Below are 17,900 nucleotides of genomic sequence, written 5' to 3'. Positions count from 1 at the left end.
ACCGTGAGGTTGGCAGCCTCCCAATACTTACACATTTTCTGTTGAGCTCAGTGGTGAGACGAATGAGTGCGACCTTTTATATTTTGCATAATCATGACGTGTGCCAGCATTTGGAAGATTTGAATACCTCGGTGACCCAGCATTTCCCAAATGACCAATGTGTGATGTTGCAAACCCACCTGGGTGAAAGATGCAGTCAGGGGGCCAGATGGACCAGCAGACTCAGTTTAACAGCGTGAAAAAGCCATTGACAGGGTTTCAGATTCCAAATTGCCTAACATTTAAAACACCATGACTCGTTGAGTTTTGGTGAAGTATCAAAGAATATTCAGTTATCTGAAAAGGTTACTGAAATACTCTCCTCTTTTCCTAATACACATCGATGTGACGATGGATTTTCTTCATGTCCTTTAAACAACTTCAACTGCAACAAACTGAAAGCAGAAGTAGATGTTAGAACCCACCTGTTGTGGTTTTTTTTTTTTTGGTGTGTGTGAGGAAGATTGGCCCTGAGCTAACATCTGTTGCCAATCTTCCTCTTTTTGCTCAACAAAAGATTGTTGCTGAGCTAACATCTGTGCCAGTCTCCCTCTATTGTATGAGGGATGCTGCCACAGTGAGGCGTGACGAGTGGCGCCAGGTCCACGCCCGGGATCCAAACCTGCAAACCCCAGGCCACCGAAGCAGAGCATGTGAACTTAACCACTACACCACCGGGCCGGCCCCAGAATCCACCTGTTTTTGAAGATAGGTGTTAAAGAGATTTGCAAAATTATAAAACAATTCTGCTCTTTTCACTAAATTTTTTTTTTGGAAACAGATTTTTCAAAAAATGTTACTTATATTACCAAGTAATGAGTTTGTTGTTTTTAAATGAATTAGTATTTTTTTACATTCTCAGTTTTAATTTCACTATGATAAGTGATTAGTATCAACTCAGAGCTCTCTGGAGATCCTGGCTAATTTCTGACAGTGCTGGGGGGTCCCGGGACCAACAGCAGATTGAGAACGGCTGGTATATATAATCGTCTGATGAAATCAGTAAAAAAATTAAAAAGGAGGCAAAAAAATTTATATTTAGTTATTGTTCTTGGAGTTCAAATGTTGGAGGCAGTAAACAAGCTTTAAAAAGCCTCCTAGTAAGAGGTCATGTTGTGGAGATCACTGACTGCGTGAACATTTTGCGAACAGGCTCCGATGGATTGAGAGCATGCTTGTGGAGAGAGCACCATACCTGGTTCAGAGGCTGCTGCACTTAGTGACGGGGCGGGGATTCCAGTCCGGGCTGGACCACAAACAAGAACCTACAGCGACTCCTTGACCCTAACGTTCAAAAACAAGCAAACCGATCTACGGTGTCAGACCAGCCAGCGTTTACCTGGGGGACAGAAAGCCCCCGAAGACCCAGAGGCAGCATCCACCACGACTGTGGAAGCATCGCTGAGAGGTGCTGAGCCAGATGCCCTCCTCTGACAGAAGACACACTGGGCCCAGAGGAGAGAAGTGAGTGGCTTTTGTAAACAGCCCACAGGCCCAGAGCCAGGCTCCTGACCCAGGAGCCCACCTTCTGACAGCTGTCACCCCCAAAACTCGCCTCCTCCTCGCACACGTTCAGACGCTTCCACTTCAGCTCAGCCACAGGCAGGAATAATGTAGATGAGTGAGAGACACGAGCCAGAGAGGCCCCTACGTGCCAGCGGGTATAGACTCTGGCTTAAAGGAACACTGCCTCCCAGCTCCAGCCCTCTGCTGTGGGTAGGAACGGAGACTTCTGTTGTCAGACCCAACTGTTTAAGAGAAGATAGAAATCTGAATTTTGAGTACAGCTGCCTGATTTTAAACATTTCATTTTACTTAAAACGCAATTCTCCCGTTTTTGTTCTCTAGACTAAGGAAACCTCTCCTCTTTGGTGATCTTTAAACATGATGCATTTGAGTACATCTAATTGTCCTAAAGATAAGTTTATTTGATCTTAAAAAAAAGCAAATTCATGAATTAAGGCGAATTCTTAGCCTAAGGACCTGCAGGGTATGGGGAGGCGGTCAAGGAGAAGGGCCTTCACGGAAGTCAGGCTAAGGGGAAAAGTGGCCTGACAAGGCTGGTGGCACATCTTCACCGTTGTGGCCTCCTTGACTGTCCTTTGTTCCAGTAACTGTAGCATTTGGCAGAACAGCCTGTCCCCGGCTGGATCATGAGACTTGCAGACAGCAGCCGGGCACACACGTGGCTGGTGGCACTGCTCGCTGAGTAAAAGGTCACAGTGTGTGTACAGAGATCACCACAAGTTCAGGATCACGGAGGACACGCTCCATCACAGTGGGTTCTTCTCCCACAAGCATCGTGAAAATTAGGTCCACTGACGTTAGTCTCCCTGTTAGAAACGGAAGACGACTGACGCGGCAGGGTTCCAGCAAGGCAAACAGCAGAATTCTCCAACAGAAAAAGGAAGCTGGCTTCGTGGCCTGTTCATTGCAGAGTGGAATAAAAGGTTAATTACGCAAATACCAAACTCTGTTCCGGTCCCGAACGCTCAGGTATTTAGAGGAAAATGGGAGAGGAATTAAGATGCAGACTCACTGAGGCACGCTGGTGCTTTTGCGGAGGAATTTGTTGTGCCTTTCACGTTTGCTTTCTATCACATCCGACGCCCTAAAGAGCCGCTATGAGAAACTGCTTCCCACGGGGAACACGCCTGGCTTCCGGTCTTTCACGGAAAGCACTTTGCGAAGGGCTTCTGGCTTTGCGCTCCAGGCTGCCTGCTTAGCAGCACCTGAGCTCCAGCGGGATGCTCCTTTCACCCAGCGCCTCCGCTGTTTGCACTTCACCTCGAGGAGGAGCAGGCCCGAGTGCGCAGGCGAATGGACCGTGTCCACGCTGTGCACAGCTGGAGCGGAGCTGTCAGTAAGGAGCACGCGCCGTGACCCGGCCGACCCGGCCTCGCTGGATCAGACACTGACCTTTGGAAAACGACTTCCTTGGGTTCTCCGTGGACGTACCAGATGAATTCTGAAAGGTCGCGGCCGCTGAGGGTTTGTGTCATTCAGATTTTATGGTCTTAACTTACATTCTGAACACAACAGTTCTGCAACTTGGGTCTATTTTGCCAAAGGCATAAATGTGAAACTGTAAACAATAAGACAATCCAAGGGAAAAAGGTATATTTTCCCATCTTCCCAACTGTTAAGAAAGGTAGAACTGTGTCTTCTGACATACTCTCCGTCAAATCCCAGTAGCTCACGCAGGCAATGAGGGGGAGATGGTCCTCGGGGGCCTTAGAGCTTGGCCCCAGGACGACGAGGGTCCTTGGACTCAAGCCCCCCTGAAACCCCAAGCTTACTTGGCAAAGACACAAACAACAGGTTAGGGGAGGGCTGAAAGTGATGGGGCCGCAGCCCCAGCTCGGAGAGGGAAAAAGTCCAATGGGAACGCATTCCAGCTAAAGCCTAGGGGGCGTCCTCTGCAACCCTGGACATTTTTATACGGCGCTGTTTTTTGAAGAATTCAAAGGAAGTTTTTCCACATGTGACTAATTAAGCATATCCTGAAAACACTACTTTGAGAGATACTAGGTGTGTTAGACAGAAAACGGCCCCCAGAGACGTCCACGTGCTCATTCCTGGACGCCGTGAAATGTTATGTAACACAAGGGGAACTCAGGTTGCACACAGAATCGAGGCTGCTGACCAGCTGATCTTAAAATAAGGAGCTGAGCTGGACTGTCCGGGGTGCCCAGTGTAATCCCCAGGGCCCGTGAAAGGGCACAGAAAGGCAAAGCCTGAGGGAGATGGAAGGTGCTGCACTGCCAGCTTTGAAAAGACAGGACGGGGCCATCAGCCAAGGAATGTAGGCACCCCAAAAGCTGAAAGGCAAGGAAACAGATTCTCCCCATGAGCCACCCCTGCTGACACCCTCATTTCCGCCAGTGAGACCCATTTGGGCTTCTGACCTCAGGCCGCAAGATGGTCTTTCTGTGTGGTTTTAAGCCCCTAGGTTCATGGTAATTTGCTAGAGCAGCGACCGGAACCTAGCCACTCATCTTGCTAACCTGCTATTACTCTCTAGAGAGCACACCTGCCCTCTCTGCCTCAGTGTCCCTATTGGCACACAAGCATTTTAGTGACGCACACCTGGTGCCGTGGCTGCAGCCCCACCCACACAGTCTCCCTCAGCGCATGGAGCCGGAGCGCACACGCCCTCTACCAGCAGGCCGGGGCTTCCTCTGGGCCTCTGCGGAATATTCCGGTACAGGGGAACCAAACACTGAGACTCGAGCCTGGGATGAACAGGAATCTGGGGACTGTCTGACAGGAACTTCCACCTGGGCAGGGACACGTGACAGAACTCACAGCGACTTCACCTGTCTCACCCCATGTGGTCCTCAGGGAGAGCCAGCGTGGGACACTCGGGTGGGGAAAGCAAATCATATCCACGCTGCACCTGAGTCCTTGCCTTTAAAATTTATTGACACGGAGGCACACAGACTCAAAGAATCACCCAAACGTCTTCGTTTGGAGAGAAAGTGTGTGGCACCGAGTGACTCGCTGCGGCTCAGGGCCAGAGCTCCCCCCGGGGGGCTGCAGGACGCTCCGCGGCAGCTACAGGAAGCGGATGCCGGCTCCAAACTGGACGCCATCACATATCCTAAAAAGAGGGAACAAAGGTCAGGAAGTCCACCCTGTGGCCTCGGCTCGCCCGGCCGCCTCCACGAGGCCATCAGTGCACAGCCCTGCCTCAGCAGAAGCCCCACCAGCACTCGCGCTCTCCCAAGGGGACCGGCCAGTCACAGCCCGGCGCTCCTCCTGTCCTCCTGTCCTCCTGTCCGCCCACCTCACCTGCCGGCCCCTGCTGCTTCCTCCCCTCCTGGTCTAAGCAGCAGCCTTGGGAGGACGGGAAAGGGAGGAAACGGAGACACAAATGCTCCTTGTTGCTCCCTCCTCACCTCCTTTATGCTCTCCCTATCCTGACCCAAGTGGCAAAAAGAGAAAAGAAGGACCTGGGAGAGACGTGTGTATGAACAATAAAACCTCTGGGGGCGAAAAAGCTGTGTTTATTTCTAAGGCTACCAGGCCAGAGGAAAGCTGCGAGGCACCTTCTGTGTGGAGCTGAGTGGCGATGAGAGGTGTCCTGGCTGAACGCAACAGAAATGGCTGTGGAGGAGCAGCTGGCAAAGCACAGCAAGCAGGGAGGACGGGGAGGAGGGGGCAGGATGGGGAGGGAGGAGCAGGATGGGGAGGAGGGGCGGGATGGGGAGGAGCAGGATGGGGAGGGGGGCAGGATGGGGAGGGAGGAGCAGGATGGGGAGGAGGGGGCGGGATGGGGAGGAGCAGGATGGGGAGGAGGGGGCAGGATGGGGAGGAGGGGGCGGGATGGGAGGGAGGAGCAGGATGGGGAGGAGGGGCGGGATGGGGAGGAGCAGGATGGGGAGGGGGGCAGGATGGGGAGGGAGGAGCAGGATGGGGAGGAGGGGGCGGGATGGGGAGGAGCAGGATGGGGAGGAGGGGGCAGGATGGGGAGGAGGGGGCGGGATGGGAGGGAGGAGCAGGATGGGGAGGAGGGGGCGGGATGGGAGGGAGGAGCAGGATGGGGAGGAGGGGGTGGGATGGGGGAGGGGGCGGGATGGGAGGGAGGAGCAGGATGGGGAGGAGGGGGCGGGATGGGGAGGGAGGAGCGGGATGGGGAGGAGGGGGCGGGATGGGAGGGAGGAGGGAGCGGGGAGGATGCGGAGGGCGGAGAGGACACGGAACACAGGGCAGGGAGGACAGAGAGGACGAGGAAGGACGGCAGAACTGGGGGCCGGCCCAGACCCTCAAAGGTCCCAGGGATTTCTGACGACAGCAGTAACCACCGCCCTAGCGGAGTCGACCCTGACTGCCCTTGAGAACCTGCTCCAGACCCAGGAAAGGGAGGACGCAGAGGTCACGTTGGTTGCGACCCCTGCCACAAGCAGACATTTCACAGCTGTTATTCTGAATGCTGTTGATAACCTGCAAACAGACCACCGAGCCCACTTTCCAATGAGCATGAAGGATGAGGGGTGAGGAGATGGCTATGGTCACAGCAGGAGGAGCAGAGCAGGACCCTGGACCTGGAGCAGGGCACGCACAGGCCTCGCTGCCCCGGTCGCCGTGGAGGACGTGTAGCTGTGGGGCTCCCTGTTTCCATGCCTCCGGCGATGCCCAGAGTAAGAGTCCCTGGGCCACGGCCCAGCACCTGCATTTCAGAGATTCCACAGCCATGCTTGTGTGCAGCGGGCTGAGAACCACCCGAGGTGTGGAGGACGGACTCCCCACGCTGGCCCGAGGCAACAGTGCCCACTGGAAGCCAAGCTCAGGAGCCAGACCGGCGCTGTACATGGGACAAAGGGGCCTGGCCGGGACCTAAACGCCAGGAAGCATAAGCTTCCAGGGAAGATGACATTCGGCATGCAAACAGCTGCTGACACTTGTGGAACACAGTGTTTCTGCAAGTTGTGGAAAACTTCTAGAAAAACTGGACAAGAATGGCTCCTTCATGCAGAAGAAAGTTGATGTTTCTGTTGTCATGACACCTGTGCCCTCGCCCCATCTGAGGAATTGTGAGGAATGAAGGTTTTCTTTTCAACATGACTGCGGGTGAGGGAACAAAATATCTGATCTCTTCAGAGCCACGATCGATCAGCGCCACTGCTGCTGCCGACCTTCTGCAGGGTGAAGGGTGCTCGGGAGCCAACAGCCGCAGAAGTCACCTGACCAGAAGGGACAGCTGCAGTCCCTTTGTGACCTTCAGAAACCACACCAACATCCTCAAAAGGCAAAGATCTACCATGCAAACTGTGACTGCGTTTGTACAGCCTCGTTCTGCTCGGACCTAAATGACTTGTTTTTTCATTTTACACTATCAGGTCCATGAAAGTGGTCCCTGCTGGCATCTGCTATTTCGGAAAATGTCTGAAAATCAGCTACAAGGTAACAAGTCAGTCAAGCCCCTGGCTGACTTCAGAACCAGCAGGCATGCCAAGACAGGCTCATTTACTGCAACTGGACACAGACTAAACAGCTTCACAGGCACAGGTCTATGTGCTGAGACCAGACAAACGCGTCACAGAAAAAACACCCACTGCAAAGACTCAGAACGGTGTTGCAGAGCGACTCAACGCCAGGTGCACCAAGACGGCCTCGGCAACATACCCATCTTTCAGCTGTGTGTCCACCGTGTCTGTATCCTTGTTATTCGACTCAGGAGGCACCTCAGAAAAAGGTCCCACATGTCTCTGCCTCCCCTCCCACCATCAGGGTCTCGGGGCAGCCTGGCCGCGTGCACTCCAGGGCCATCCCAGAGGCCGCCCTGCCTGCTCTCCACCTGCCTCCAGCCTGGCAGCACCAGGCCCACCATGGGGCTCTTGAGGAAGGTCACACGGGGCGGGGCACCCTCCTGTGCTGAGCCCTCAGTGCCCGTGCACAGTCCCCCTCGTCAGGAGGGAGGCGTCCTCCACAGGCTCCCACTCCTTCACCGCAATCACTCGGGAACGCCAGGCGCTGGTCTTGGCACGGGGAATTCGGCAGTGAACAACCAGATGAGAGCCAGAACCCAAAGTCCTGGGCACATGCCCGAAGGGAAAAGGCCAGAGATGAGAGGGCAAAAGGAGTGAGCAGCACTCCAGCCCTCCAGCTGGCCCTCCGGCCTTCCCCGCCCCTCAGTGCTGCCTCTGCAGAGTGATGGATCCTGGCGCCCACTGGCATTTCATGCTCCCAGCCCTTAGCTCCAGCTCTTCTGTAGCCTGGAGTGCTCTCCCCTGCAAGTCCCCAGCTGTCCTTCATGAAGCTTCAGCTCGGGTATCACCTCCTCCAGGAGGCCCTCCTTGCCCTCCCAGGCAAGATGACCCTCCTTCCTGTCTTTCTCCAGGGGGGCTGCTCTGCCAGCGAGCCCGCCTTATTCATCACCTCAGGGACTGCACTCAGTAATGCACGGAGCGGAGCGACAGAACGCTGTTAGATCTCACACAACAGTGCCAAAAATCACCTCCAGTTGAAAATTTAGCAAACACTTCAAAACTGTTTCCACTTTTGGGGCTGGCCCCGTGGCCGAGTGGTTAAGTTTGCGCGCTCCGCTGCAGGCGGCCCAGTGTTTCGTTAGTTCAAATCCTGGGCGCGGACATGGCACTGCTCATCAGACCACGCTGAGGCAGCGTCCCACATGCCACAACTAGAAGAACCCACAACGAAGAATACACAACTATGTACCGGGGGGCTTTGGGGATAAAAAGGAAAAAATAAAATCTTTAAAAAAAAAAAAAAAAAAAACTGTTTCCACTTTTGTACAGGTCTGAATCCTAATTATAGAGTGCCTGCATTAACTATGGAGGAAATCTACGGACGATATGCACACATGTAATTCCCTATCCTGCTAGGTGCCTAATTTTAGAAATGAAGATTAAATTCTGGCAACATCACTCAACCTTCACAAAATTCCAATTTTGATGATAAAACTTCAAAGCCACACACGGCGTGAAGGCGAGCACCACATTCAAGGGTACCAGGCTGAGCCTGCACAGGAGACACTGCATACAAGAGCATACGCTGCAGCCCCGTGATGGGAACCAGAGCTGCGCCTGGCCTGGGGGCAGAGCAGCTGCCTCACGCTCTGGTCTTTAAATACCACGGGCACAGCAGGCTGCTTCCTTCGAGAATAAACCACATTTGAAACTAATCTCTGAAGCATATTTTCAAATTTGACCCAGCGACAGAGAGGTAAAGCGGAAGGGTGCTGCAACCACCCGTGTGAAGGTGGCGTGAGGAGGGGGACGAAGCCGGTTCCTCGGAGCGGTGGCCCTGACCCTTGGAGCACAGTGACGCCTAGCGGCCTCTGACAGCACTGCAGCCACCACGTGGCAGCGGAGGGACTGGATTTCCCCAAGTCACACGCCCAGCCTGCTGGGAAGTGACAGCGCTGGGCCAGTCCTGCGGCCGCACCCGGGGTCCATGGCTGTCTCAGAACGCAGGCCCGGAGGGCAGCAGGCAGTTCTCAACGCCATTACAGTGAAAGACACTAAAGCTACGGCTAAAAATCCACACGCACTTCTAGTTTTCTGTGCAATAAAAAATGCTTATAATGAAGTTAGTAGAGAATTAAAATTTGAACCAAAAAATCTGCCGTAGAGATAAGCAAGGGAGAAGGCTGGCTGTTTCTTCCACAGTGAAGGCCCGAGGTCCGAGTCCGGGCAGGGCTGGAAGGGGCCACCTTCGGCCCCTCAGACGGGAGGCGGTTCTTGACGCTGGTGTTTCGGTGCAGAGGAAAAGCACTTGGCCTCAGCCAGGCTGGCTCTGCACCCTGGCTCTGCCGCTGACCTGACTGCCACTGCCGAGCCTGTCTGCTCATCAGGCTCCACTGCCCAGAGCTGCTGGGAGCCTGGACAGGAAAACCAAGCTGGGCCTGGGTCTCCCACAAGGTAAGCAAGCACCCGCTATAGCCCACGGCCACTGCCCTCCCTTACGCTGAAAGTGCTGTGGCTTTCTCAAGACAGAGTCAGCCAGCCCTCCCCTCTTCAAAGCGTGGCTGGTCCACATACCAGCCTCATGGGAGAGCGTGTCAGAAACACAGCATCTGAGGCCCGCTGTGGGCGGCAGCAGCATCTGCCTTTACCAAGGTCCCAGGGAGTCAGGGCACAGTGCGGGGGAGAGGTGTAGGCCTGGCCGCCTGCATCACACGTCTGGCCACGTCCCTGGGGCAGGTGCACCCCCGCACCTCTGGAGCTCCCACGAGGATCCCACTCTCGCCTGGCTGCCAGGCCGGGGGCCCCGCGCTCACAGCTGTGGTGGGAAGAGGCTTTGCAGGAGGTGATGTGCAAAGCCAGCCTCGTGTCCCCAAAGTCATGGAAGTCTCGGGAATCTTAGCTGAGAAGGTATCTAACGAACAGAACTTGCTCTAGGAAAAAAAGTCCCATTTGTCCACATTGCACTGTCACTGAAATCAGGACACAGCGCCCCATGGACGGCATGTCTCAGACAGCCACCCGGGGGCAGCCATGCAGTGCCAACACACAGGCGGAGGGAAGAGGCCTCCTAAAGGAACATTGTCTGCTTCCTGTGTACCAAGCTGGCCCTGGCAGGTAAACCAGCAGCAAGGACAACACAAAAGAGCACCAACATTCACTGACAACACGCTGGGTGGGCTGCAAGGGCTTTGTGTGCACTAGGTCATTTAGCTCTCAAACCTGCAAAGTAGTCGCTATCATAGTGCCCACTGTCTGGACATGAAAATGGAGACCCAGCAAGGTTAAGTAACTCACTCTGGGTCACACAGCCAGAGTGGTCAAGCCAGGATCCGAGGTGGCAGCTGGGCTCCAGCGCACACACAGCCTGTACCACACTAGACCCCTTTTGGCTTTTGCTCTGTGCAAAGAACAGGCAGAGAGTGGAGGTGGATTAAGAGCCCTGGAAAGAAGGGCTCTAACCTCACTGGGGGGCCACGGCAGCCCTGCAGCCTGAGTCAGCCTTCCCGTGAGACAACGAAGGGGAGCAGACTCGACTGAGCTGATCACCATGAGCGTGGGAGGCACACACTGACTGCGCCTCTGCACTAAGGCTTTATTCGAGGCTGGCTAACGCGGCTCCCTCACCCACTACGCAGAAGACAGTGCAAGTACACGGGCACAGCATTTCCTTAAAGTAGGACAAACTGCAACTTCAGGCTTGACGCTCGAGCTATGACTCACACGGCACCATTTGGTGGCCTCGTGTCAACAGAAAACGAAAGAGAAAAAATATAGCCTAGAGTACTGAAGGCAGAAGCGTGACAAGAGAAGAGACAACATGGACACCACAGGATGGGCAGAAGGTGTGCATCCCCAGGTTTACACGCTGAAGCCCTAACCCGCCGTGTGATGGCGTCCGGGGGGTGGGGGGGGGGGGGCCGGGGGGGGGGTGGCCACGGGGAGGGAATTAGGTTAGACGGGGGAATTAGGGAACTAGATATGATATGAAGGTGGGGTCCCATGGCGGGATCAGTGTCCTCATAAGAGACCCCAGAGCACTTGCTTGCCCCCCTGCCGACCCGTGCGGACTCAGTGAGAAGGCGGCCATCTGCAAAGCAGGCAGTGGGCCCTCCCCAGGAGCCAAACCTGCCAGCACCTCTATCTTGGACTTCCAGCCTCCAGAACTGTGAGGAAAAAATGCCCGCTGTTTAAGCCCCTCAGTCTGTGGTATTTTGTTCAAGCAGCCCGAGCTGACCCACACACACTCCCATGACAACACTTCTGGATTTTCTTAAGTGTATACAGCACATACCAAACAACACAATAAATGGAATTAATTTCTATAACTCTAAATGGCCGTGTGCCATTTAATGCATCCATGTAGTATTTAGCAGAGCTTGCTCAGTAAGATGATGGGTGGAGAAAGGACAAGCTGGTGGGTTTGTCTGCTGCTGAGAAAGCTCTGGAGAATGAGTCCTCCGCAGCCAGGAGCAAAGCTTTGCCCACGCCAGCCTCAGCTCCCCACCTGCAAATCACCCACTGGAAACATCTCGTTCTGTTTTCAGCAAGCAGGATCAATAATGCCTTGTCGATTCTTCCGGCCAGACCTCCCCAGGAGCCCCCACTACTTGGCAACAGGAAGCGCAAACAGTGTGAGGTGAAGGGATGGGAACACAGCACTTTTTTCCCCTCCAAACTCGATGGAGAAAAATACATACATTCTCATTCTTTTGCTAATTATTCAATTTCTCTTAAAATCTTGAATCTTAAAGGCCACTGATGAAATGATTACCCATGTCCAGAATAAAATAAAATTGCTAGAAAGTGCGACGCAGCGGTGGAGCACTTGCGGCACCTACCTGTCACCCCTCTGCACGCCCATGGGGACGCAGTAATTAAGTTCCAGCCGGGCGATGTTGCCGAGCCTGAGGACGATCCCGGCACCGTACGACCAGCGGATGCACTCAGCCAGCTTACGAATGTGAGCTTTGGGGCCCTCCCCTGAAAAGAGAAAGGGGGTGTGAACAACAGCATGTGGCCCCTGTCCTTCCACAGCTGTCCTCGGACAAGCCCTGGCTCTCTCCCTTGCTGTGCGGCCCTTGTAATTTTTAAAGCCAGGCCAAGATATCCAAGGAGAATGCATGAGGTGAGAGTAGGACCAAAATCCAGAGAGGGCTTGGGACCACACCTACTCCCTGCCCCTGAAGCAGCCAAGCCTCCTTAAGTCTGTGGGCCTGGCACATTCGGTGCCCTTTGCCTAAAAGGGCATTTCCCCACGCCCACCACTGGGAAGCCCTGCACCCAGCCTCGGTTTGAGGGCCTTCTCTTCAGTGAAAGATTTCCAGATGCCTCTTCACACCCCCTAGCTGGACATGCCTGCTCTGAGTCTCCTCTGGCCCTGAGCTCCCTGAGGAAAGGACCTGATCGTATCAGCACTGTGGCCACAAGGACTGGCACAGAGCAGGTGCTCAAGAAATGTTTGCTGAATAAATGAATAGATTTTTCTTTGCAATACAGCATTCGATGGTGATTTTTTCATGCATGTTTCATTCATTGAACCAAACAACTTTATTCTGGGCACAGTGTCCCGTGTTGTAGGAATTTTTTTAAAGGAAGGTGTGGTCCCTAAATTAAAAGACTAGGTAATCTAACAAGACAGACACCTATTTGTGTGCTACGCTTTTAAACACGAAGTCAACTGTACCATAACAGTTTCTAAATAGTCCAAGTTATACCGTAGTTGAGGTTGCAGAGGTTTCCTGCGTTGAGGAAAAAGTGTGTTCTGAAAAGTTCTCCAAAGCCGCCCTGGCCAGGCCGGAAAGGGAGCGGGGTGTACAGGTGCAGGCCGCCGGCCCAGTAGGCTTCTCCACCCAGGTAGTCGCCTAATGAAAGAAGGGTGCAGAACAAAGACAAGGGCTCATAAATTCCACACACACTGACATCCACAATCTACACAAGCAAGGTGCAGGCTGCGTACATGACACCCAGTGCTCAACTCTGAACAGCCACTCTTCTGACTCCTGATGCTGTTGACCTCATGTTAAATCATCTGTCCTTTTCTCCTGTCCTGTTTTCCTTTTCTCTTGTTTTATAATTTGCTTTAACTGAAAAAAAGATGCTAGCGTAATTTAGGAAAGAATGAAATCAGTAATTTATCACATTTGTAAAATGCTTGGAATAAACAAGTGAACTCACAGTTGTCTCCACAACTTCAGGCCACTAGATCACTGTCACCTGGCAAGTGAAAGGTCTTATTGGGCAAAAGTCTTGGGACCACGATATGGAGACAAAATGCGGAAAACGTCTCTGCACTTTCTGGAAATGGCCGTACATGTTAGGATACACAGCATCTACTACTACTCAGCATACAAGGAAACAGCACCCCAGCTCACGTCCCCAGAGAAGAGGTTCCTTTTTAAAGGTTCATGACCATGTGGGGTTTTTTTTTTCCTTTGGACAAAGGTTATTTTGCCAAAATGCAAGACTATGTGCTGAGAGTATGCAAATGCATTATTTCTAAAAATTCTCCTATTCACTCCATTTTAACTATAAATAGCCATAACATTAAGGACACCAAAAAACCCTCCAAACGCTGAAACATCTACACTTCCTTGCAAAACACTAAAGTGTCTTAGTACACTTTAATACAAAATGACAGACCATGAAAAAGAAAAATGTGTTGTCTCCAAGATTTGCCTCGAGGAATGAGCTGCTTATTCACATAGACTCCAGCGCCACCTCAGTCTAGAGGAAACGAAGAACGGACAAATAGCAGGAGGGCAATTGAGTCTGCTTTCTGTTCCCCAGCAACTGCTCATCTCTTTTCTTAAATAACCTATTTTATTCTGATCATAAAAGTAATATACTCATTGGAGAAAATCTGACAAACATAGAGAAGCAGAAAAAAGGAAAATCTCCTTTAATTTCTATCATTCAGAGATAACTGGCTAACTAGTGTTCTTTCATCCAGTGAATTATAAGGAACAAATAAGAAAATAAAATGAGTCATTTTATATTTATAGCTTTCAGTCCTTTTTTTTAGTTTAATACATTATAAGCACTTTCCTCTAATACTTTAATTCTTTGAAAATGATTTTGATACCTGAATAATCATATACATACCATAATATAATGATCTATTCCTCGTCTATTGTCATATTGGTGTCTAACTTCTCCAGCATGGACACTAACCTGTGATGAGTTTCCTTGCACACACACACACATTTTTAAACCCTGTCTTGAAGTATAATATACATACAGAAAGGTACACACATCCTAAGTGTACAGCTCAGTGAATTTCCACACACAGCGCACGTCCATATGATGAGCACCCGGAACAAGAAACAGACGTGCAGCCCCCGGAAGGCCCGGTTCTTCCTTCTAATCACTACCTGCCACCCACGCCAAGTGCAACCACGACCCAGTCATCCGACCACCTAGGTCTCCACACTTCACACAGATGGAGTCACACAGGATGCATGCTCCAGGTCTGGCTTTTGTTTGCATGTTTCCGAGGCTTGTTCATCATCATTCAGCCAGTGGCTGTAACTTGCTCACCCTCATTGCTGTATAAGATTCTACAGTGTGAAGACAACACGATGTACGTATCATTCTATTGCAGACGGGCAGTTGGGATTCCAGTCTTCAGTTTGGGGCTATTATTAGTAGTCCTTGTAAGTATACATTTCAGGCTCTTGATACATACTGTCAAACCGTTTTCACAAAGTTATGCCAGTTTACATTCTTGCTCTTAACTCTTATCAATGGCCTATTTGATAGGTAATTAGATGGATAATCATTGTGTTTTTTCAGGCAAGTGGAAGACTCCTAAACTGTAGTATAATCACTATGTAATCCTTGCTTATAATTAAAAAATAAAACTATCCATAAATTGCTACTTTTCTAAAAAAATGACACTAATAAAGCACTCTAAAAACAAATGAAAAGAAATAATCTATATTTTGCGCAAAAATGTATGCACAGGGCAGTCATTATTTATAATAATATAAAATGGAAACAACAAAGATGTTAAAAAAATAGTTAAGAAAATCAGGGTACAATAATGGAATAATATGCATCCAATTAAATGAACAAGCTTTCTAGAGAGCAGCATAAAGCCTTCAAAATATTCCAAATCCTTTTGCGCCAGCAATTCCACATCCAGATGTTTATGTTATAAAGTAAAACTTATAGATGAGCACAAAGAGTCAGTTATTCACTGTTACATTGTTTTATAATTGTAAGAAAAAAAGAAAACAGCCCAAATGTCTAAAACTTGGGATTTGATATAAAAAGATTATAGCATGACAAAAACATGAAATATGCAGCCATTAAACACGATAAAGTTTTCATCTCTCTGATTCATTGACGGCATGGCCATTTTGGAAGATGCTCTGGCAGTTTCGTACAGAGCTAAACAAAGTTTTATGACCCAGCAGCTGCACTCCTTGGTGTTTACCCAAATGAGCTGAAACCTTCTGTCCAAACAAAAACCTGCACGTGAATGTGTCTATCAGTTTTACGCGTAACCGCCAAAAACGGGATGTCCTGCAACCAAGAAGTCCTTCAACAGGTGACGAGATCAACTGTGGGAGAGTCGTACACTGCAGTATCATTCGGCAATAAAAAGACAGGATCTATCCAGATGTAGAAAGACATGGAGGAAACTTAAATGCATACTGCTTAGTCAAAGAGGCCAGTCTGGAAAGGGCACATGCTGTATGATTCCACCTATATGATACTCTGGTAAAGGCAAAACTACGGAGACAGTGCAGAGATCAGTGGCTGCCAGGGGCTGGGGAGGGGGCTGAGCAGGCGGAGCTAGGTGCCTTCCAGGGCCAGGAAACTTCTGTGTGACTCCGTAATGGTGGATACGTGCTGTGATGCATTTGTCAAAACCCATGGAACCACACAACACAGAGGGAACCTAATGTGAACCACGAGATTTAGTAATAAAGCACCAATTCTGGCTCAACAGTTGTAACAAGTGTCCCACGCTAATGCGAGACGTTAATAAGAGAGGACGCTATGGAGTGTGCACGGGAACTCCGCAGTTGCTGCTCATTTTTCTGTAAACCTAAGACTGCTCTCAAAATAAAGTCTGTTAATTTAAAAACTGATGGTATGTCAAAAAGATGAAATAAGCAGCCATTAAAAATGATAAAGTACTTATTCCTATAAAAACCTTTATCATATATTGTTGAGGGATGGTGGGAGAAACAGGTTAGAAAGCAGCATGTAAACAAAACAAAGCTCGAGTATAAAGACACGCGGGTTTAAACAGGATGCTTGCGATCAGAGGCCATTGTCACGGATTTTCTGCTTGGATGTATTTTCTCGTTTTTCTATAGTTCTCCCCACAAATATCCTTCCACACCTGCCGTGAGCTAGACGGTGTGTAAGTGCTAATTCTCCTGCAGTGAAACATGAACGCCCATTATCATGGTACTTCAAACAAACACACGATTTCAAAAATGAGGCGTGAGCCTGGTTTCATTTTGGCGGTGTTGTTTGGCGGTGTTGTTTGGCGGTGTTGTTTGGTGGTATTGTTTGGCGGTATTGTGAGGAACAACAGACCTTCGCTCTGTGGCCCAACGCTGTGCATGCTGAACCCGCGCACACTCGTCGGTCCCCCGAGGTAGAACCTGGAAGACAGGGGCAGGCGTCAGAGGAAAACCATCGGTGGAGGCCGACGTGGCACAAGGGAGGCGCGTGAGTTAGGCCCACGTTCAGCATCGTCAACGACATTTGCAAGCGGTGAAACATTTAAGGACTGGGGAGATGCACAGGAGTAAGGCGAACTTCATAAAAATCCAAATTTCTAATCTAAACCAAAATCTAAACATCCAAACAAACGCTTAAAACTCCTGGGGATTTGGTTGAAATACAAGGCAAAAATAAAGACACTTCTTCAGCAAAGAGGCACAGGGTGGACCGTCCACTGTAAAGAAATGCTCTGCCGTCTGTAAGAATTCATCAGGCAGCTCCTTTGCAAAATGGCCTTTTACACCTCACAATGCAATATTAAGTTAAAAAAAAGCAGAATACAAATACAGAATAGTGTGATCCCAATTTTACAAGAACAGAAACATAATACTAGAAGGAAATAGACCAAAATAGAATTATTGTTATTTTTAACGTTTTTTGTATTTTCTGCAATGATTTTTAACTAGGAAAAATGTATTACAATTCAAAAATTGAATCTCTCTTGTGCTCCTTAATGCACTGGGTTCTCACACAATTTTATACTACATCTGAATAAAATGAAAAGCATGAATTAAAAGTTACTTAGAAATCTAGTCCACTTTCTACAAAATCTAACAGCTTATTAGAACCTGATTTTAGACCACAGTAATTGCTAAATAACTAATTAAAAAGATGAGCGAAGCTGTAATCTTTCCCACACAGCTGCCATGGAAGCAACAACCGGCTGATGCCCCCGTGGCCCTCACTGCCCGTGGTGCCCTCGCTGGCCCTCTGACTGCTCAGAGCCTTCCATGGGTCTGAAACGGCACAGAAGGAATGGGCGACAGGGCACTCTTTTCCCAATTTTCCTGCCAGGTAAAAGCCTTTATGAATTTATTCATTTGAACTTGAGTTTAAAAGCCTATAAATGTGTTTTTTTACTATTTGGGATTTCTAAGCAAAGCCTTTCTGAATATCTCATTAACATTAATTACAGAAACAAACGGCAAGTTCCATTTTTTAAAAAAATTATAAATCACACATATTCTTTTGAAAGAATTAAATAACGACCCAGGAAGCACAAAAAGTGAAAAGGTTCTTCCCCCTGTCCTCATCTGCCCACTGCATCCCCATCTCCACAGCTGAGTGCTGTCAGTGGTGGCTGACTTCCCAGACCCTCGCAGCTACACCTGCAAACACAGAGCCTGGAGCTCTTGCCCCTCGTCAAAGAGCAATCAACCGAACACGTTTACACGCAATTTTTTT

The 17,900-nt window shown here is 50.1% G+C and overlaps 1 protein-coding gene across 1 annotated transcript in view; it reads right to left on the bottom strand.

Moving 5' to 3' along the window:
- Window positions 1-4,443: 4,443 nt before the first annotated feature.
- Window positions 4,444-17,900, bottom strand: part of SAMM50 (SAMM50 sorting and assembly machinery component) — a 34,596-nt gene continuing 21,139 nt past the window's right edge. Inside the window, exons 12-15 of the mRNA XM_008530695.2 lie at window positions 16,527-16,594; window positions 12,686-12,832; window positions 11,810-11,951; window positions 4,444-4,642 (exon numbers count right to left, since the gene is read on the bottom strand). Coding sequence (XP_008528917.1) covers window positions 4,597-4,642; window positions 11,810-11,951; window positions 12,686-12,832; window positions 16,527-16,594 — 403 coding nt within the window. The 3' untranslated portion in view covers window positions 4,444-4,596. The remainder of the gene's footprint in view (window positions 4,643-11,809; window positions 11,952-12,685; window positions 12,833-16,526; window positions 16,595-17,900) is intronic.

This window comes from Equus przewalskii, chromosome 29, assembly GCF_037783145.1.
Source record: "Equus przewalskii isolate Varuska chromosome 29, EquPr2, whole genome shotgun sequence".
Classification (NCBI taxonomy): domain Eukaryota; kingdom Metazoa; phylum Chordata; class Mammalia; order Perissodactyla; family Equidae; genus Equus; species Equus przewalskii.
The sequence above is the reverse complement of the archived record's forward strand: the minus strand, read 5'-3'. Positions and strand labels throughout refer to the sequence as shown.